The 22,209-nt window shown below is 46.9% G+C and overlaps 2 protein-coding genes and 1 long non-coding RNA gene across 5 annotated transcripts in view; 1 reads left to right on the top strand and 2 right to left on the bottom strand.

The window, feature by feature from the left end:
- RASGEF1A (RasGEF domain family member 1A) overlaps positions 1-6,035 on the top strand; it is an 89,259-nt gene extending 83,224 nt beyond the window's left edge. Inside the window, exons 4-13 of the mRNA XM_061198209.1 lie at positions 218-355; positions 1,215-1,436; positions 2,030-2,104; positions 2,453-2,545; positions 3,007-3,109; positions 3,196-3,275; positions 4,043-4,234; positions 4,864-4,987; positions 5,428-5,500; positions 5,828-6,035. Of these exons, the coding sequence (XP_061054192.1) occupies positions 218-355; positions 1,215-1,436; positions 2,030-2,104; positions 2,453-2,545; positions 3,007-3,109; positions 3,196-3,275; positions 4,043-4,234; positions 4,864-4,987; positions 5,428-5,500; positions 5,828-5,852 (1,125 nt within the window). The 3' untranslated portion in view covers positions 5,853-6,035. The remainder of the gene's footprint in view (positions 1-217; positions 356-1,214; positions 1,437-2,029; positions 2,105-2,452; positions 2,546-3,006; positions 3,110-3,195; positions 3,276-4,042; positions 4,235-4,863; positions 4,988-5,427; positions 5,501-5,827) is intronic.
- A 1,184-nt stretch (positions 6,036-7,219) lies between these two features.
- LOC133096576 (uncharacterized) lies at positions 7,220-8,712 on the bottom strand. The gene is made up of 3 exons (XR_009701800.1): positions 8,608-8,712; positions 7,872-8,032; positions 7,220-7,236 (listed from the first exon to the last, which is right to left on the bottom strand). It is a non-coding gene; the product is annotated as an uncharacterized LOC133096576 (long non-coding RNA).
- Positions 8,713-16,207: 7,495 nt separating this feature from the next.
- CSGALNACT2 (chondroitin sulfate N-acetylgalactosaminyltransferase 2) overlaps positions 16,208-22,209 on the bottom strand; it is a 46,376-nt gene continuing 40,374 nt past the window's right edge. For 2 of the 3 annotated variants that reach the window (XM_061198226.1, XM_061198233.1), the window contains one exon: positions 16,208-17,906. In XM_061198226.1, coding sequence (XP_061054209.1) covers positions 17,614-17,906 — 293 coding nt within the window. In that variant the 3' untranslated portion in view covers positions 16,208-17,613. The remainder of the gene's footprint in view (positions 17,907-22,209) is intronic. The other variant, XM_061198230.1, reaches the window with a different exon arrangement.

Genomic DNA, 22,209 nt, shown 5'->3' on the forward strand with positions numbered 1-22,209 from the left:
GCAAAGCAGGAATGACGAAACCGCAGGTGGACAGGGCGGAGGACGCCCTACCCAGCAGCCCGCATCCCAGCGTCGGGGCAGAGGACACAGGACCTGTGGGGGAATGGGTCGGAGGGTGTTGCAGAACTGGGGGTGCTTGTACCGCTTGTCATCTTGTCGCCCACTCTGGAGGGTCAGACCTTGCTTTATCCCCTGCCCCCCGCCCCCCCGCCCCCAGGCCAGGCTGAAGTCCTTCTCAGCCAAGATCGTGCAGCTACTGAAGGAGTGGACAGAGGCCTTCCCCTACGACTTCCAGGACGAGAAGGCCATGGCCGAACTGAAAGCCATCACCCACCGGGTCACCCAGTGTGATGAGGTGAGGTCCTCCTCGGACCCTGGCAGAGTTCCTTGTCTGAGGGAGGGGTGGGTCTTCAGGGACAGCTCTGTATGTGGTCCCCTTTGCTGTCACTCTCCCAAGAGGACTGCTGGGTGGCTCCATTTGCCCCTCAACCCCGTGAGGGCTGCTCAGCTGGCCAGCAACAGGCCAGACTCGCCCTCAGCATCCTGCGCACGCGGGAGACCCTGTGGCCCGAGCGGGGTGATCCCAGGCCCCACCTGCTCCCGCTCTTTGGGTGGGTGGAGTGGGGGCCTAGCGAGAGGCCTTGTCCGCCTTTCCCGGCTCCCAGCTCCCGCTGGGTCTGCAGCGTTGAGACGGGCCCTCCAGAGAGGTTGGTCCTGCTGCCAGCCCCCATTGCGGGAGCCTCGGCTCTGTGTGCTCAGCACCTTCTGCCTTCCTGAGGGCTCAAAGCCCAGGGAGAGTGGGGCAGGGCCAGGGCTGCCCCCACCCAGGGAAGGAAGGCTCCTAGTCCTGGAGGAAGCCCTTCCGGAGTCCCTCGTCCCTACCGTGGGCCCCTCCTATGGTGGAAAGGCCACGAGAAGTAGCTCAGCCGGCCGTCACCCGGAAAGCCATGCTTTTCAGACCCAGAAGCCTAGCCCTGGCCTTCAGCTCCCTTCTCCTCAGGACGGCTGTGGAGTCACCCTCCCCTGCAGCCCTCGGCGGAGCCCACACTGTGCCCCGCTATGCTGTCAGAGGCCCAAGTGCTCATGGCAGGTCTGGGTAGGGGACGTGGGCTCAAAGTTAGACACATCCCTGGAGACGAGGTGGGTTCCTCCGGCGCGGCGTGGGTCTTGCTGCCAGCCCAGGCCAGCACCTTCTCCGCCCCCGCCCCTCCCAGGAGAATGGCACGGTGAAGAAGGCCATCGCCCAAATGACGCAGAGCCTGCTGCTGTCCCTGGCTGCCCGGAGCCAGCTTCAGGAGCTGCGTGAGAAGCTCCGCTCACCGGCCATGGACAGAGGGCCCATCCTCAAGGCCAAGCCGCCAGCCGCGCAGAAGGACATCCTGGGCGTGTGCTGTGACCCCCTGGTGCTGGCCCAGCAGCTGACTCACATCGAGCTGGTCAGTGCTGCCGTGCGCCCTTCCCAGGGCGGGGCTGGGGCGTGCTCCCTGACGCTCGTGCCGGCACCTTCCCCACATGGCACCACGGGGCCTTCCCCTGCCGGCCGGACCGGGGTGTCAGGGGAAGCCCGCTTGGCAGCCCCAAGCACTGCCTCTGGCGGCTGTGTGTCCACCTGAGCAGAGGGTTTCTTGGTACCTGGGTCCCCAGGATCACGGCAGCCCCATGTTAACGGGAGGGGCTGGGGCGATGGGGAGTGCAGTGGCCTCAGGATGGAGGAGTGGCTCGGGAAGAGGTGAAGGGTTTCAAGGGGGACGGTTCTCCCCGCCCCGTCCCCTCATCCTGCCTGTGCCCGGGCTGGGCAGGTGCCCTGCACATAGCAGCCGCTGCTGAGGCTCTCGCCTCCCAGACCCTAGGGTACACCTGGGGGGCCTGCCCACTGTCTGGGTGCTCTGATCGAGGAGGGGCCGTGGCTGAGGGGCACGCCTGCAGGGAGGTCGTGACTGCTGCTCTCGACACGCCCTCCACGCTGCGTGTGCGGCCTGAGGTTGGCAGGCTTGTCACTCCTCCTGGGCTGTCTCCCCGTTCCACCCAGGAGAGGGTCAGCAGCATCCACCCTGAGGACCTGATGCAGATCGTCAGCCACATGGACTCTCGGGACAAGCACAGGGTGAGGGGCTGCGGCGTGCTCCGGGGTGGCCGGGGAGGGTGCGGGGGCCTCCCCCAGACGCCTGAGCGCCTCCGGAGTGTCGGGCCTCACGACCTGACACACGTGGGTCTGGCCTCCCAGCGCCTGCCCCAGGGCTCGGTGGACGGCCACGCAGGGTGCTGCGTGCTGCTGGGGAGCCCTGGAGGGCCAGGTGGGGGCATCCTGGGAGACCCGGGCGGGCCCGGGGGGCCAGTCCAGCCGCTGCTCCCCTCCTCCTCTGGCCACAGCTCCTTGGTTCTGAGGGTGGGGCTGGGGCGGCAGCCACGGGCAGGGTCCTCGGGCTCCCTGTGACCTGCTGTGTCCCCACAGTGCCGAGGGGACCTGATTAAGACCTACAGCCTGGAGGCCTACGACAACTGGTTCAACTGCCTCAGCATGCTGGTGGCCACCGAGGTGTGCCGGGTAAGTGCCGCGCGGCGCACACAGCAGCAGGGCCGGCCCCGTCTCCTCCCGACTCCACCGTGCCGCCTGGGGCTCTGACCCCTGTACCCCGCAGGGGATGGAACTTTGCAAGTGGAGACAGGAAGCTTTTATTGCCAGGGCCTTGGAAGCGCCAACCCCCAACAGTGATGCCTTAAATTACAACGGAGACCCATCCGGGGAGGCATCCTGTGCCCAGCATGGCCTGCCACCTCATCTGGGTCTCCCTTGGTCCTCTCAACCTGCCCTCCCGCCCCTCTGCCCAGCATTGAAAATGCCACGGCTGCATTTCCTGCCTCTGCAGCCTGCGAGAATCCCTCCACCCCAGGCCTGACAGCTCTGAGGGCCCAGGGCAGCTCCCGTCCAGGCCGCCCTTCGGGGGCTGGTGCTGGAGGGGATGACCCCCGGTGGGGCCCGTGCTGAGCAGTCTGGCCGCCCTCCAGGTGGTGAAGAAGAAGCATCGGACTCGCATGCTGGAGTTCTTCATCGACGTGGCCCGAGAGTGCTTCAACATCGGGAACTTCAACTCCATGATGGCCATCATCTGTGAGTGTGCGGGCCCCAGGGGCTCCCCCTCCAGCACGGTCTGGCCCATCTCCCCCCGCCCTGACCCTAGCTGTCGCCCCCTGCAGCTGGCATGAACCTCAGTCCTGTGGCGAGGCTGAAGAAAACCTGGTCCAAAGTCAAGACGGCCAAGTTCGACGTCTTAGAGGTAGGCACCCTGTCTTGTCCCGAGTCAGCCTGAGGAGGGCTGGGCGTCCCATCACCCTCTGGCCCCTTGCTGAGGGCCTGCTGCCCCAAGTGCCGTCTGATGTTGGGCGTGTCCGCTGACCTGGCCGCGGCGCCCCCAGAAGGCAGGTAGCCCATGCTCTCCTCGGCCTTTGGGACTTGAGTCAGAACCGGCATCGCCTAAAGCAAAGCTCGGGGGAAAGATCAGCAAGGAGTTTGTCGGCAAAAGCAGGCCGACAGCCCCAGGTTGGGCAATGCCGACCAAGCAGCGACTGGCCTTTTCCTCGTTCGACTTCCATGGTCCCGGACCGTCTGGGGGGCCCAGGGGCTGACAGGCGAGTCTACAGCCTTGACCAGATGTATTTGATCAGAGAATCCAGTTTTTGCAAGTGTGTGTCTTGTGGAGCTGGTCAGGTTTGGGAGGTGTCCACGAAAGCACAAGGGCAAAGGAAGGTTTTGAAGGAAGGAGGTGAGACCCAGACTTCGCAGGGCAGGGAGGAGGTGTGTGTGAGCTTCAAGATTTCTGTACAGCTTTCCCTGTGACGCCTGGACCCGAACCCAGAAAGCCCCAGCCCAGTGCTCAGACACGTGCCCCTGGGCTTCCTTCCCCTGTGCTCACTCCTGGAGATGAGGCCTCTTCTGGTGACGGTACAGGGCCACCCAGAGCTGTTTCCTGCAAAGGGGCCTCCTGAGCAGCCCTGAGGGGTGCAGGGGGAGCAGTGCCCACCACATCCTCCCGTCTGCCCACAGCACCACATGGACCCATCCAGCAACTTCTGCAACTACCGCACAGCCCTGCAGGGGGCCACACAGAGATCCCAGATGGCCAACAGCAGCCGGGAGAAGATCGTCATCCCTGTGTTCAACCTCTTCGTTAAGGACATCTACTTCCTGCACAAAATCCACACCAACCACCTGCCCAATGGACACATTAACTTCAAGGTCAGCTCAGCCCCCTTGTGGTCTGAGGGGAGGGGGCCAGGCTGTCCCAGCACAGGGTAGGGCAGACTTCCTGGCCTTGCTCTAGGACAGGCAGAATCTGTCTGTGCCATGAGAGCTGCCAGGCTGTGGCCCTGTGGCAGAAGGGCCTTTTAGGACTGAAGGCTCCAGGGTGGGTCATGGGTGCCCGGTGACCTCAAGGTGTGAGGGTGGCCCCAGTTCTGGGTGGATGATCTGGTTACAGGGCTAGGAGCCACAGGGCCCCAGAGTGAGATCATGGGGTGTTCTGGTTGGTGGTGCTGTGCTGGGTGTGGCTGGGACGCCTGCCTCAGCCTGGAGTTACAGATGAGGGGCTTCTTGGGGTTCCTGCACAGCGGAAGCACAGACCTGGCTGTAGCCCGATGGCTCAGGCAGAGGGCAGGACTGAATGGCCTTGGAGACACCGGCTGGCTCTGTTGTTGTACAGCGTGCTTCCATGGCTATGAAGTCAGCTTTGTAGGGCTACTGTCCAATCTCTCTGGGACCAGGGAAATATCAGCCGACCGAAGCCAGAGTCTATGTCCCCTGCGCTAACCAGGGTTTTCAAGCTTAAGGTGACAAATGAACATCCAGTTGGTCTTCTGCCCCTTCAGAAATTTTGGGACATCTCCAGACAGATCCATGAGTTCATGACATGGACACAGGTAGAGTGTCCCTTCGAGAAGGACAAGAAGATTCAGAGTTACCTGCTGACGGCTCCCATCTATAGCGAGGAAGGTGAGGTCCACCTCCGCACACTGTAGAAGTCACCCTGACTCGTGCAGGGTGCCCTCCCAGGGTTGTTATTCCCCTGCTACACTGGGGAAGCTCAGCTCGCAGGGGTGAGTGCATGAGGGTGGGCCGTGGGCAGATGGCAGGTGAAGGATAAGGACAAGAAGAGATCAGGCTCCCGAGGCCACTTGAGAGAGCCAGCACGTGGTCGGGCCAGTGCTGCAGAACCAGGAAATGTCTCAGAGTCCCCAGGCAGGTTGCCAGGAACCCCACGCAGCAGAGGCCTGTGGACCAGCCCAGGCCCGAAGTCGCTGCCCCCTTGGTTTAGGAGTTCGTGCCCGGGCCTCGCTCCACCCTGGGAGGGAGAGTTTGAGAAGGGATAACCAGGGTGGGAGGCAGACTGACCGTGTGTGGACATGGCTTCGGCGGGGCTTCTCGTCTCTCAGCTCTCTTCATCGCCTCCTTCGAAAGTGAAGGTCCTGAGAACCACATGGAAAAGGACAGCTGGAAGACCCTCAGGTAGGAGAACTCCAGAAGCAGTCCGGTGAGCCCCCAAGACCAGCCCCACACCAGAGTCTACAAGGAAGGGAAAGGACGGGGTGGGGGGAGGCATGATGGGTCTGCCCTTTGGAAAGGCGGCCGAGGGCGCCTCTCTGCAGACCGGGGAGAGGAAGGCATCCCCGGTGCAGGCTGAGGACTTGGGGTTTGAACGTCCCTGACCCCTCCCTCAATGGGCGGTTCTAGGCAGCCGGGCCTTCCCCTAGTAGCACAAGCCTGCCCTCTGCTTGCTCAGGGGAAGGGCCTGCCGGCCGCCTGACCACTTCCTCATTCCCTGCTCACCTTTAGGACCACTCTCCTTAACAGAGCCTGAAGGCACGGATGCAGCCTGCAGACGCTGGATTAAGCACACCTACGTACTGAGTTTTAATCTTGAGTGATATGGGTTGAGATGAGGCCTCACTGGTTGGGGTCCATTTTGTACATAACTTTTATGAAAAAAAAAAATAATTATTTCATGCATCAACCTTTGGCACTTAAAGCTTTTTGTTTACGACAGGGCAGGGCCCTGCTTTGGGGAGGGGTGGGGAAAGAGTATCATGGGAGATGGCATCCATGATAACATCTTATTCTAATGAAATGTAGATTTTTATTTTCTACTTTTGATTATTAACATCTTACAAAAAAATATTTTAAAAAACCCAACCAAAACCAACGTGAGCCCTGCCTCCTTTCCAGCCAGTGTCTCTGATGTCGGGGTGAGTGCCTTAGAGGGTACTGGCGGGCCCGTTCTCGCCTGCAGCCAGTGCCGCTGGAGGCACCGGGGAAGCTCTGCCCTCAAAGCGCAGGCCCACGAGGTTCTGGCAAGAAGGGCTCGAGTGGCCCGGAGGTCTCATTTGCATACTTCCAGAAGCGAACCTTGAATATAGGCTTTCCAAAGTTTACATTTTCATTTTCCTTTATCAGGGATTTATGGGGGTTGGGGGGAGGGCAGGGGGACACCTGGCAGCATATTTTCTGTTGGAAGATGTCTGGCAAATTGTTCTTCACCTACATTTTAGGAAAAGAGAAAATCTAAAATAACGTAAGGAGGGAGTCATGGAATTGTCCGTTTTCCAGGCTGTAACTTTGACACACTTAGCTGTAATGAAGCGAATACAAAGTACAATTAAGGATGGGGACATATAAAGCCATCCTGAAACTCAAGTACAAAGTCAAAAGAAAGAAGCAACTTACAAATCAGTATCGTCCTTCCCTCTGGGTGGGCGATTGGGCTCCCCCTAATGGAATGTGAAACATGGAAGGTTAGCCAGGCCAGTACCTGCTGGAGCCCACTCACATAAAGCTGCCCAACATTTGGAGGTATTTTCCACACCCGAACTCAAGGAGTACTCTCCATTTTCTGACTTCCCGGCCATGGGACAGTGACAGCCCTGCTCCCTCCAAGGCTAGAAATGGGCAATCCATGCTGACTCTGTCTCCCTCATGGCGGGGCTGTCATTCCATCCAAGCAGATTTGGAACTACTCACCCTGTTTCTCTCCACATGGCTGGCTTCCGCCGGAGCCTCCAGCTGGCAGGCCTGGGTAAGGACAGTTAGTTGCTAATTCCCAAAACTCCTAGGAGAGCCTGGAGATGTGAAGGCGAGGCCTCAGGGGGAGGTGGCTCCACGATCCGCTGCTGTCGTCACCCTCAGCCCAGGGTGGAGCAGGATATTTACACTGTATTGTCACAGTGTTTTTGCACTTTTCAGACGTTCTAGATAGTACATATTGTATATTGACAGTACATATTGCTTTGTTTATGTATTTGAGATAAAGAAAGGTTTAAAACTTGAGAATATATATTTGGAATACAATGTTAGAACCTTTTCTGTCCATGTGTTAAGGAGCTTTCACATCAGTGTGCGCTTCACTTGGTCATCAGTTCTAGTACCGACCTGACACAGTGCTACATTTGCTACTTTATTTTCCCAATTTGATACATACCCTATGATGTTTTGGTATTTCGAGATGAACTCTGAGTATAAAGCTGTACTTTATAATAATAAAGGATGTCAGCTGTTGGTGTGACCGGATGTACTTGCATCAATAAAAGAACATGTTGCTCCCCTCGTGTGCCTGTTCTCTGTGTGCGGCTCTGTGTTGGCAGGAGGCATGGGGATGCCCGGGCCAGTGGGGAGGACGAGACTGCCAGGGCCACCACGGGCCTTTCAGAGATGGAGCAAGCAGCTCTCACCTCCACATTCTGACAAAGGGCTTTTCAAATAAACATTGCAAAACAAAACAAAGCTGTACAAGAGGCATGTTCTATGCTGCTTTCCTCAAAGAAAGATCCAGAAGGCTATCACTAGCAGCTTGAATTACATGGTCATGTCAGTTCAGGAAGCCTACCTTAAATGACTGTCAAGGTTCCTTTACTGCAGGACTAACGAACCTTCAGTGTCCACGGGTGCTGTGGGTCTCACCGGGGGCTGGGGACATTGGGGAGAGCCTGCTGACGTCTTTCTGCTGCGCGGTTCTCCTTCTGTTTCAATGGGTCACACTCAGGAGCACTAAATAAAAGGGATTTGTTGAGGGGCACACAAGAGCTTGTGGCACTGAAGGAAGAGAACTGAGATGCTGCTCTTCTCTGGCCTGTCTCCCACTCCCACCCTGTCACCAGTGCCCAGGCTGGATGAGGTCTGCCCGTGACAGCTCACCAGACCTGACTCTGCTCCTTCAGGCCCAACTCAGCCCGTTCGAGCAGCAGCGCCCAGCAGAACACTCTGTGCTGGGGGGGTATTCTGTACTGCATCACCCAGTATAGTGCTGCTAGCTACACAGAGGGACTGAGCCCTGAAATGTGGCCAGTGCGACTGAAGAACAGAACTTCTAACCTTACGTACGTTTAAATAGCTAGTAGACATAAGGCGAGGCCTGCGGGGCCTCATCACCTGCTGCCCCTCCACATACGTACCTTGCGGAGTAACAGCACACAGTAGGTGCTCAGGTGTTTGTGGAGCAAACGAGGACCCCTGTGAGGATGCCTAAGTGACTTTTGGGTAAGTGACAACACTTTTTAGGTCCTTCCATTTAAGGGCATCTTTACTTTCTTGGGGTGAAGTTATTTTTGGAAGTTTCTACCCACCTCAGCTGAAGAAGGAGCAGCACGTCATTTGGTCTGCATCTTGGATGCGGAGCTGGGAGCAGGAGGCGGGCTGGCTTGGCTCGGCACGGCCCTGTCCTTCACCCATGGGTGGTCCCTCCAGGCAGTGCTTCTCAAGGTGTGGGTCCCAGCCTGGCAGCAGCAGCAACACCGGGAACTTGTCCGAGATGTTCTCAGGGCCCCTGCGCAGACCTGCTGAATGGGAAACATGGGAGCGGGGAGCCCGGGCAAGTTGGAGCAGCTCTCCTGGTGGGTAGGGTTCTGCAGGACTCGGCTCCTGCCCACCTCTCCCAGGGGCACGCTGCTGCTCGGGCGCTAGACTCACATGCTGTGCACGTGCACCTTCTCCAGTACACTTGCCACCCCGTTCTCTCACACACGTTCTCTGAGCCTCCTTACATCTTCCTGGTGAGTGGCGCTCGTGCTCCTCCGGCCTTGCCCCACCATCCACATCACACTGTTGGCATCTGTCTCATGCACTAGAGCCTCAGCTCTTTCTGTGTAGAAGCCTCTTGGCGTGTAGCTGTGTGGCCAGCGACCAGCGCAGTGTGCAGCTCCTAACTCCATGGGATGACCGAGGGTTACCACCTTTCACTTTACCCACACGTTTCAGGGACAAACCTGTTAACAGCATCAGATGTGACAGGAAGATAAGCTAAGAATCTCTACTAAGGCCACAGAGACTTCTGTGACAAAACTAAGATTTTTATACACCTATCACACCTACACATTTGTAAAATGTGTGCCATGTTCCTCAGGGAGGCAAGACAGGGTAAGTGGAAGAGCAAGGAATTGAGAGCTAAACTCTTTGGATTTGAGTCCTAGTTTCCAGTTCCCAGCTGGGTACCCTTGGACAAGTTGTCTGCCTTTTTAAGCCTCCATTTTCCCATGATTAAAATGGAATTACACTACTCTTGATCTCATGGGTTGCTGTAATGTTATATGGCAGAAAGTGCAATGCCTGCTGCATTAGAAGCGGTCAGTGTTAGCTGTGTACCAGCAGTGGCACCCCTGATGAAACTGAATGCCACTTCTCCCACAGAGAGAGGAATCTTCTGGGAAAAGTGAAGCAAAGGATTATTAAGTGCCCTTCTCAAAGGAACAACTCAAGTCCTGGTCAATACAAATATATTCTAACACTACCAAAGAATCACTTAAGTGTCAAATATAACCAACATATAAACATATAGACATATAAACCCTGGTGGCGCAGTGGTTAAGATCCGCCTGCCAATGCAGGGAACACGGGTTTGAGCCCTGGTCCAGGAAGATCCCATATGCCGCAGAGCAACTAAGCCCGTGTGCCACAACTATTGAGCCTGCGCTCTAGAGCCCACGAGCCACAACTACTGAGCCTCTGTGCCACAGCTACTGAAGCCCGTGCGCCTAGAGCCCGTGCGCCACAACAAGAGAAGCCACCGCAATGAGAAGCCCGCACACTGCAATGAAGAGTAGCCCCCGCTCGCCGCAACTAGAGAGAAAGCCCGTGCACAGCAACGAAGACCCAACGCAGCCAAAAATAAAAATAATTAAAAAAAAACTAAAAATCTTAAAAAAAAAGAAACAGGAGAAGAAATTCACACGAAGTTGGGATTCATAACTACTTTCTAAATGAAAAACTTACTATCCACCTACAGGCTGGTAACCTTAGATCATGCCAACATAATTTCTATCTTTATTCTCAAAAAGGCATTCATGATACTGGGAGGAAGGTGAAGGGCTGCTGCCCAAACCCCACATGCTTCTATCTCAGCATACCCAGGACTCTCAGGTATGGATCTTCAGCAACAATATTAAGGGAACAATGTTGTCAAGAATATAAGAAAGTCTAAGTTAAGCACCTGTTCATTTCTGGCAGCATGAAAGACTAAGTGCTTGCCTACTGAAATTGACTAATAAACTTATGCAAAACTTTAACATCCAAGTGAAGGCAGAAACCCAGAGCTTCACTTTTCAATCCACAAGAGAAGATAGGTAGATAGAGAAGGAAGTCCAGAGCTTGCTCAAGAAGAAGGGTCAAATAGGAGACCCTAGCCCATAAAGCTGACATCCCCAAAAGCCACCCCTCAGTGTAACAGTGAACCTGAAATAAAGCACTCCTACTCCAACCCCACCAAGGGGGTTAAGGAAGATTGCCTGTTTTGAACCTCGGCACTGAATGGAGATGGGGAAAATTTGCCCCTGATAATTTATAACCACAAGTCAGTGAGTTTTACAAAGTTTTGCCGCACAAATCACACTGGTCAAAAATACTTTAAGCTGAGAATTTAGTTTAACATGGCCCTGAACTGATACTGTCCCTAAGTTACTCAGCAGAAGCAAACATTCTAACCTATATTCTAGTTTTAAAAGTCTCTCCTTAGCTGTGTCTAATATTCTGTTAAACCCACCTATTGGATTTTAAAAATTCATTTTCATTTCTAGATGCTCTATTTGGTTCTTTTCCAAATCCATTTGGACAAAATTCTGTATAAATTACCAGAATGTAAAACAGAGAAACAAAGATTGGAAAATATGAAACAGGTTTAACGTATGTTATCAGAGTTACAGAAGAGAGAGAGAAGAAGGCAGAGACAATGAAAATGTAATAGCTGAGAATCTTCCAGAATTGACAAAAGACAATCCAAGAAGCCCAAAGATTCTCAAGCAGGATAAAAAACAAAAAACAAAAACAAAATCTGCACACAGACATATCATGGTGATACAGAACAGAGATAAAGAAGAGATTTTAAAGACAGCTGGAGAAAAAGTAGGTTGATTACCTTCAAAGGCATATCAACTGTTAAGCTGATAGCTTACTTCACAACAGAAATAACTGAAGGCAGAAGACAGTGGAATAATAACATCAATGTGCTGTGGAATTAAAGAAACCTCAGCTAGAGTTAGAGTTGGGACAGGCCTGGAGGGGGGGTTCTCATACCTAGCTACACACCAATTACTCCAAACAGGAAGAGAGAGAGCAAACATCTCCATCACAGAAAGGTGTTGCCTGCTTTACCACCAACCAGGAAGAAGAAAACTTCTCTCCCCTGAGCACAGGCCAGCCAGTCAAGAGACTACAGAAGCCCACCAATGAGAAGCCTCCATACTTTGAACTCCCAACTTCCTCCAATGGACCCTTGGGTTAATACAGTCCCTCCCAATTCCCCCTTTTACCTTAGAGAAGCAAGTTTCCTTTCCTTGCTCTCTGATTTGCCTATGGTCCACTGTCCACCTTAGTTCACATACCCAGAATTGCAATTCCTCTGGCTATTCCCGAATAAACTCGCTTTTCCTGATAAAATAACTGATTGTATTATTAAAGTTGACAGTGCTAAAAGATTTCTCAACCTAGAATTCTCAACACTTCAAAAAATATTTCTGGGGCTTCCCTGGTGGCGCAGTGGTTGAGAATCTGCCTGCTAATGCAGGGGACACGGGTTCGAGCCCTGGTCTGGGAAGATCCCACATGCCGCGGAGCAACTAGGCCCGTGAGCCACAACTACTGAGCCTGCGCGTCTGGAGCCTGTGCTCCGCAACAACAGAGGCCGTGATAGTGAGAGGCCCACGCACTGCGATGAAGAGTGGCCCCCGCTTGCCACAACTAGAGATAGCCCTCGCACAGAAACGAAGACCCAACACAGCCAAAAATAAATAAATAAATAAATAAATAAATTTAAAAAATATATATTTCTTGAATGAGATAAAGATATTTACACACTAAAATGGAGTTCGCTATCAGACCTTCATTAAAAGAAATGCTACAGGATGAATCTTGACTCCTACTGCATACTATATAAAAATTATTTCCATATGAATCATAGATCTAAATATGAAAGGCAATACGATAAAGCATTTAAAAGAAAACATGAATGTTTCTTCTTTACTTTGGAGTAGGCAAAGGTTTTTAAAACTGGACACCAAAACCACTAGCCATAAAAGAAAGAAAACCGATCAACTGGACTTTATTAAAACTAAGAACTTTTGCTTATTAACAGATAACATTAAGAGAATGAAGAACACTCCCCTGCCTGGGAGAAGACATTTGCAATATATAAATCTGACAAAAGACTCATATCCAGAATATATAAGTAACTCCTACACATCAATTAAAAAAAAAAGCCAATTAAAGAAAAAGGGCAAAAAACTGGAATAGGCATTTCACAAACAAGATATCCAAATGGCCAATAAGCATATGAAAAGATACTCAACATCATTTTCCTGATGATAAACTAAACTAAACTCAAAAGGAGATAACTGTACACACCCAACAGAAATTAAAGAGTCTGAATTAAAAACACTGAAAATACTGTGCTGGGGAGGATGTGAAGCAACTGGGTCTCTCATATGTGGCTGGCAGGGGGTCAGTTATTTGGAAGGACTGAGAAAAATTTGCCAACACCTGGCAAAACTATTCAAGAAAAAAGAAAAGCACAAATAAACAGTATCAGGAATGAGAAAGAAGCTATCACTATAGATCGCACACATATTACACAGATAACAAGAGGAAATGGCAAACAACTTTGTACATTTCATCTAAAATTTCAAATTTATCAGGATAAATTCCTAGAAAACAGCACCTTACCTAAAACAACGCAATCGAAACTGACTCTAGAAGAAACAGAATACCTGAACAGTTCCACAATCATTAAATAAATTGAACCAGTGATCAGAGATCTTACTATATAGAAAAGTTCAGGCCCAGGTGGCTTTCAGGAAGTTTTGTCAAATATTCAAGGAAGAAATAATTACAGTCTTACAAAACTTTTCTAGAAACAGAGTACAAAGGAACACCTGTAACTTATTTTATAAGCTAGTAAAACCTTAATAGAAAAGCCCAAGGGTGAGAAAGGAAGTATAATACATACAGGCAATCTTACTCATGAACACAGATGAAAAACACCCGAAAAAAGTACATATATAATATACACACCCATACACACACAAATATATACAGATATGTAAATAAATATGTGTTTGTGTATGCATGCAAACCGAATCCAGCAATGTATAAGGATGTGTATAACACATCATGACAGATTGGCATTGACCCCAGGAATGCAAGGGTACTTCAGACAATTAACCTAATTCATCAATTTAACATATTAAAGATGGGAAAAAATCATATAATTATCTCAAAAGATACAGTAAAAATATTTGATAAATGTTCTCAAGCATGATAAAAACTTGCCAAGTAATAATAGAAGGTAACTTTATTAACTTAATAAAGGGTATTTATAAAAATACCTATAGCAAATACCATACTTACTGATGAAACATTGAGAATGTCTCCCTTGAAATAAGAAATATGGGCAGGAAGTCCTCTACTATCACTCCAGTCAACACTGCACAACAAATCCTAACAAGCACAGTAAGACAAGAAAAATAAAGATATAAAAATTGATAAGAAACAAAACTTCTACTACTCATAGATAACAGAAAAATGCGAAAGAAACTAGAAATACATTATTAGAATTAATTGTGTTCAGCAAGGCTACTGAACACAAAAATTAACACACAAAAATGTCTGATTTCTAAATACCAGCAATAGACAATAAAAATAAATAAAAGATAGTTACAGTGGCATCAAAAATGCAAACTACCTAGGAAAAAAAAATCTAAAAAAATAATACACGAAAATCCACTGTGTGAAAAAGTATAAAACTTAATTGAAAGACAATAAAGACCAAAATAGATAATGTCATGTTCAAGGATCAGAGGGCTCTGTATGATAAAGATGTACATTTTCCCCAAAGTGACCTTATAGAGTCAATGAGATTCTAATAAAGATTCACAAAAGTTTTCATTAAACTTAACAAGCTTATTCTAAAACTTACATGAAAGTACAAAGGCTGCAAACAGCCATGACAATCTTTAAGAACAAGGTGAGCTGATTAATTCTCAGAAATATCAACTCCTATAATGTTACAGTAATATTAGACTGTGATGTGATGACGTGGTGAGAGACAGCCTAATCTGCTGAACAGATGAGAGCCCAGGAGCAGACCTGTGTGTGTATGACATCTGATGGATGAGAGTGGTTTTGCAGATCTGTGGGTAAAATATGGACTTCATAGTAAGGCAACGCTGGAAAAAAGTGAAATGCAATCCTTACGTCACATAATACATAAAACCTCTTCCACTTTTATGACTGGGAAAAAGCAAAGCTATGTATGAGGTATTCAGAAGATAATACAGAACAATAGCTTTAAGATACCCTTCTCTATTATGAGGTCATAAATCAGTAATAAAAAGAAAACATAAAGGAAAAAGATTAATTGAACACATTAAAGTTAATTTTTATTCATCAAAAAGTACCATCAAGAATGGGAAAAGACAAGCCACATCCTGGGAGAAGTTACTTGTAAACATTTAACCAACAAGAATTGGTACCCAGAATACGTGAAGAATTCCTATGAACTTATAATAATGGGCAAAAAGACTGGAAATGAAATTATAATTACAATTCATGCCTAAAGCCCACTAGATTAGCAAGAATTAATAAGCCTGACAAAATTAAGTATTGCCAAGGATGCAAAGTGAATCTCTTACAGTGCTGGAGGTGGTCCACTTTGCAAAGTAAGTTGAATGTACACACAACCGATGACTTAGCATCATTACTCCTAGAGAAATTCTCGCACACTCCTAAGAGACACGCACAGCAGTATTCATGACAACATTGCTTGTGATAGCAAAAGCAAACAAGTAAACAAAAAAAAAACTATGAATGATCCAAATATCTATAAACAGTAGAATAACACTACAGTATATTCATTCAGTGGAATACTAGTCAGTAATGAAAATGAATTAATTTTGAGATTAACATGAGTGAACCGCAAAAACAAAATACTGAAAGTTAGAGTATAATGAAATAATATGCATACAAATTCAAAACAGGCAAAATAGTCATTGGGTAGAGACACATACATAGTTGGGAAAACTGTGAAGAAAAATGAGTGAAAAACTATCACAAAAATCAGGATAGTGACTATTATGGAGAGAGTGAGGGTATGTGATCGAGAAAGGGCACATAGAGGCCTTTCATTGGTAATGTTCTATATCCTAATCTGAATAGCTGGTGCACTAGCGTTGGCTTTCCTATTCTTTAAAGTACACATTTACATGTCATACACTTCTCTGTATTTATGATATTTTACAACAGAAAGAAATTAACTTATCACATTTTCCTTTAACTTTCGGTAATAAAATACTTTATTGGTACCTTTTACTGTCAAAAACAGAGTAATGTTTCCATTGTTTAGCTTCCATCTTTAAATGAAAAGCTTTTTTTTAAAAAAAAAGGAGAAAAAAAATCATTTGATTCTGTCAAAAAACCAGCTACAACTCACTTTTGCAAATAATTAGGTTCTCTCACTTTAAATACCTTAATTCACTGGTCTTCACAATAAATAACTGTATATAAAAGGAGACAATGGCCTAAACAATTTTGCAGAGAACAGTTTACACATCTTAAAAAACTAAGCCTAAATGCTACTCCAACTAAAAACTTGTAAGAATATTTAGTAAGAGTTATTATAAAATTGAACTCATGTAGCACCAAGAAATTTGGGATTTATAATATTTCAGATGATATGATTTACTGAGCAAAAAGAGTAATGATTTGTCTTCTATGAATTTTCAGGGGTTTCTATACAAATAGAAAGAATTCAATACAGGTCCCTTTTAAAAGCCAAAGGTTCAAAAATCTATGCATGCCTTTCACCATATCTCCAATTTGTGGATCTAGCAATTGACCATATGGTAAAAGATCCATGTGTGATAAATAACATAGTACAGTCATATCTGAATATAATTTCTTATTCATCTTGTCTCATTAATATAATTTACACCTCAATTAAAACATCATTCTATCTGCAAGTTATATATTTCTCTAAAATATTCTGTAATTCAGATTTCCATTTAGACAACCTTCCCCTCCTCCTCTTTTCTCGAATCAGTTATGATCTTATGGTATACCTCATTAAATTGTTTTGTTTTTCTTCCTTCAGTGAAACTCCCCCTCAACTCAAAGTATTATAATAACACGGATGTAGCTTAATTAACATATTAGAAAAAAAGGATAATACACACATATGGATCCATGCTAAATAAGACAATACAAAGCAAAAAACACACGACACCATGCTATGTTCATCTATTCTGAGCCACCACAAGAAGGCCCTGATAGGGCCCTGGCTCATGTAAATTGATGTCCCAGACACCAGTTTAGTGTCCTATACTCCAGCATAATTAACTGTTCTGTTAAAGACGTTTCCATGTTTATTTCTGTTTATTCAAAACAGTCTACAGCAACTTTGACTCCTAATCCTGAACATGATGCTAAATTAGTAACACATTATATTTTTAATCAAGCCACAGATTATAACCTTAGTATTTTCTACTATTACCCATTTGTTTAAAAACAGACATTGAGGGGGCTAGGCAACACAAAGTTGAGGGATTTTTGTCTCTGCCTTCTCTTGATTAGTTGGGGATTTCAGATGTGTCATTTAATTATCCTCTGCTTCAGTGAAAAAGGATTCTTTAAGCAACTGCCCAAAGATCTTAATTTAAAACCAAGCAGGTTGACTCAGTGGTCGGTAGGTGAAGAGCCCTTATCCACACACTCTATCCATAACACTCCGTCCTCTCTTTGGGAACAGGATGCTCCCGACCCACCTTCAGCACAACACATTCCATCCCTCAGCCCAGACGCAACCAGGATACACATCAGAACATGAAGCCGGGTAAAATTAACTCAAAGCTACTCTTAGAACAAAGAGCAGATTTTGATTTGTCAATGATTCCATAGTGAAGTATACTCACAAAACAGAGACTCTGCATTGCAAAACTTGCTTTTTCTTCTCACACTAAATTGCTAAAGTAATGTCAGCAAGAACACAAAAGATAAGCATGTCTTCTTTGAAAGAGGCACTGCATCTGGAATTGGAATTAAGGCTAAATAAATAGTGCTGGTTTGTGGTTCAGACTAACGTGTCACTGATTACATTAACCAACAGCTTCGCTATTTGTCCTGTATGCCTGTTTGTGAAGATGCGCCTCTATCTCCTCCCTGAAGACCAGCATTCCCAGGTGCGAGTGAGAGGCTTCGTTCATGGCTTTGGACTGGATGCACATGCGGTACTGCTCGGGGGTCAACTCATCAGCACAGCGTTTCTCGTGCCAGAGGTGGAAAAGACCAGGAACCGGAGTCCGAATCACAATCAGGTCACCATGTAAGTATTTTCGATAAAGATGAACATCTTCTCCACCCCAACCTTTTACTTCCATATCAAATCCACCTGCAGGATCAAAACTCACACTGTTAAATAACTGCCTAGCAGCCGGAGCACAGTCAAACCTGATAAAGATTTAAACATTCTGCTTCAAATGAGATGGCACGGTATAATCCAAAGACACCTGAAGTAGAGGACTGACATCCTGGTTTAGAAATCCAGTTACCAGCTGACGTCTAGAAGCTCACAATCTGTTGTTGAGAGTATCAAAATGAGATTAAACATTTGAGAATCCTTTGTAAACTTCAGAGTTCTACAGAAAACCTCTAGAAAGTCAAATAAAGGAGAAGGAAATATAAATCACCCACAACATCACCACCATTAATGTTTTAGTATGTTTTCTTTCTATCCTTTGAGATCCAAGTTCTTCTGGGTCACAGAAAACTTTCCGGAGGGGAAAACAGAAGAAATGGACAAGGTGGACACATAAAGTTGAGAATGGGCACACAGATGATTTAAAGCCATGGAAGTGGGTGAAATTACTAGAGTTTACAGGGAAAACAGGGCCCAGGTCTTAATGCTAAGAAATGTCAATATCTAGAGGGTAAACAGGAAGAGAAAGACAAGTCAGCAAAAGAGACTGAGAGGTGGCCCCAGAAGAAGGAGAAAATTCTGGAGAATGTGCTATCACAGTAGTGAAGTGAGGAAAGCATCTTGAGAAAGAAATGGTCAAGTGTGTGCTGCTCAATTAAGAACTTAAAGAGAATCAAGTAGACCTGGCAATGTAAATGTCACTTAGAGCCTTACTTAGAGCAAGGGAGATAGAGTTCACACTATTTTCAAATTGGTTTAAGCTGAACTAACTTTAAAGAAGCAAGGGGAATACAAACTATTTTGAGTTTTTTGAAAAGCTAGAAAAGATTCTTAAAAATGGAGAAAAAAATTAATTCTTTAATTAAAAGCTAGGTTTCCAAATTATGTCTTTTGTCAAATTCTATGTCACTTAATTTCACTCTCATAGGATAACAATAATCCTGAGATCTCTGAAAAATATTACTTTAAATAGTCACAGCTTTACTAAATGCTATGTCTGATTATATCTTGGCTTTTCTTCCTTGTAGATACGAATAAGCTCCTCAAATATTGGAGACGGTACAGATAGTGAAAATAAACAGAGGACTTCCGGTTTCTGGTCCAGCATCTACAGACCTTAGAAGTCATCACTCCATCCTGACAACAAGTAAAAAGTTGAACAAACTGAAAACTCAACAACTCTTTTCAGATCCCTCGGAGAAATAAAGTCACAGGGCAAACTGTGAAGAGACAGATAGGTGGGTAAGACAGAATCACAACTATTAGGGAAGAAATGGACCAGTAGAAGTCTCCAGGGGAACCAGTACTGGGGTAGGAAAATCTGAACTGTAACTGATGAATTGCTAGAGGCTCAGTGGAAAAGTCTAAGAGTTGAAAATTCCAGAGAGGCCTGCACACTTTTGTGAGTTTTACCTCTAGGTCTACCAGGTTCTCACAGTGAAGACTTGAGAAAAATCCCCTAGCGCTTTCAGAAGGAGGAGGAAAGTAACCATTCTAAAATATGCCAGGGCATTTTGTTCTTCTTAATAAGGCCTGTGCTCAGGAAAAACTATTTTACCAGAGTCTAACCTATCTGGGGGAAGGGATATACCCAACTCCAGCCCACTCTAGCCATCCTGTCCCACCTAAGATTGGGGGCTGTGTTTGTGAAACGATTGTGAAGTTCATGGTCCAGGCTCACAGGCTCACTAAAGACGGACTGAGACCTTATCATAGGACTACAGAATACTTACTCTTCTCCCACACCTTACCATCACTAAAGGCCTATTTACTGCAGTTTCCTTTACCCAGTACATCATGTTCAGCTATGAAGAAAAAAATTAGGCAAACTAAAAGTCAAAAAAACAGTTTGAAGTGAGACAGGCTGGGACCCGGGACCCTTTGCTGCAGTGCTGCAGTGCTTACACCTGGACACACCTCTCCTCGAGCAACAAAATACAAAGAAACCGTATGGGACGAAAAATAACTGCATGAATGCGCAGTTGGGGCAAATTATGGATAGAAAGATACAAAAGACCGAAAAACCCAACTGCCACTTCTAAAGAGCCTGGAGCAAAAACTGGGTGTCAGGAGCAAAAGCAGGGTACTGTGCATGCCCCCTGCACACAACACCACAAAGGGGTGGGCAAATGACCTAAGCCACCCCTCTGGCCCGACCCCTGGACACACGCCTACCCTCACCCCATATAAGGAACAAGCTCGCCCTGCCTCAGCGAGTGAGCAAGCAAGGGAACCTGTCGTTTGTTCTCACTCCCCGCTGCTGCAGCAGGGGCCCCAATAAAGCCTTGCATGAATTTCTTGTCTGGCCTCTAGTCAATTTCTATTGATTGGGGAAGGCTAAGAACCCTGGTCAGTATCAGAAGAGAAAGAGCAAACATCAGAACCAGACTCAGATATGGCAGGGATGTTGGAACTAAAGGACTGTGAATTTAAAACGACTATAATTAATACGCTAAGTGCTCTAATGGAAAAAGCAGACAACATGCAAGAACAGGTGGGTAATGTAAGCAGAGAGAGAGAGAGATTCTAAGAAAGAATCACAAAGAAATGCTAAAAATAAAAAGCAATGTAACAGAAATGAAGAATACCTTTGAGGGGCTCACTAGTAGACTGGACTTGGCTGAGGAAAGAATCTCTGAACTTGAGAACAGGTGAATAGAGACTTCCAAGACTGAAAAGCAAAGAGAAAGAAGACTGGGGGTGGGGGGTGGGGAGGGGAAGAAAAGAAAAAACAGAACAGAATATCCAAGAACTATGGGACAACTACAAAAGGTGTAACATATGTATAATGGGAATACCAGAAGGACAGGAAAGAGGGACAAGAACAGAAGCTCCAAATGAAAGAGGCTAAACTGCAAACAAGCGCTACTGAGAGGGCAGGGGCTCCCTTTGTCGCCCAGCCCACGTTCATAGGGTAGAGGCTCTCCAAGAGGGAGTAGGCCCTTCTGCTCCCACCTAATGTCCTGCTCATAAAGCAGGGGTGTCCCTCTGAGAGAAGTGTGCCACTATCTCCACCCCCAGGTCTGGAGCAGAGGCTCAGAGCTTTTTCTCAGGGGAAGCAGCAGTCCATAAGAACAAATGCTCCAGAGCTTTTCCCAAAGGAACTGACTTTATTTAAAAGAGAATGTACAGAAATTCAGGCCTAAGGGGGCTCTTGAAAATACTGGAGATTTGGTGGTAAACAATTAAGAGGAGGCTGGTAGCCCCATTAGAACAAGCTAAAATGTAGGCCAGCCAGTTTACCAGAGCGAGGCAGGCAAAGAGACAGCTAAGAAGAGCCCTCCTGGGGTCCAAGCAAACCTCAAAAACTACCCTGCAAAAGGGTTTGATTTAATTGGTTCAGACTATGGAGCAATTTATGTCCCAGAGCACTGTCAAATCAGCGAGCAAATTAGTGCAGCCTCACAGCCTAATAGGTAGGAGTGACGTCAACAGGAATGGAAAGAGACAGACAAAGAGAGCCCCGCTAAATCCAACGTCATCCCAGGATGGCTGTGCACATGCCCTGATGAGTGACATGAGAAGCTTCATATTGTTGGGAGGCAGAGGGTGGGGAGACAGAATTCACTAAAATAGTAAAGCCAAGTCAATTAATAAATGAATAAGCAAAGTCAAAACAAAATACAAGCCCTGGAGGCAGGGGGAGTCAATATCTAGAATCAACACAAAATATTATCTAAAATGTCCAGTTTTCAAAAAAGTATTGAAAGAATACTGAAAAGTGTGACCCATATACCAAAAGAAAAGCAGGCAACAGAAATTGAGAGCACCCAGGTGTCAGTTTTAGCTGACAAACAGAGAGCACCCAGGTGTCAGTTTTAGCAGATTTCAAAACAACCATTATAAATATGTTTGAAGAATTAAAAGAAATCATGCTTAAAAAAGTAACAAAGTAAGATGACAATGTCTCATCAAGAAGAGAATATTAATAAAGAGATAGAAATGAGATTCTGGAGTTAAAAAGCACAATAACTCAAATGAAAAATTCACTAGAGCAGCTCAACAGTAGATCTGAACTAACAAAAGAAGAATCAGTGAACCTGAAGATAGATCAATTGAGATTATGCAATACAAAGAAAAGAGGAAAAGAATGAAGAAAAACGAACAGTCTCAGAGAAATGTGGGACACCATTAACTGCTCCAACATATATCTAATAGAAATACAAGGAAAAAACAATGAGAAAGGAGCAGTGAGAAATAACAGAGGTCAGAAGGCAGTGATGTATCCTTACTATTTTATTAAGCAAGAAATCAGGGAAAAAGGCATTAGTTTCAT

The sequence above is a fragment of the Eubalaena glacialis genome, chromosome 1 (assembly GCF_028564815.1).
Source record: "Eubalaena glacialis isolate mEubGla1 chromosome 1, mEubGla1.1.hap2.+ XY, whole genome shotgun sequence".
NCBI classification, from domain to species: Eukaryota; Metazoa; Chordata; class Mammalia; order Artiodactyla; family Balaenidae; genus Eubalaena; species Eubalaena glacialis.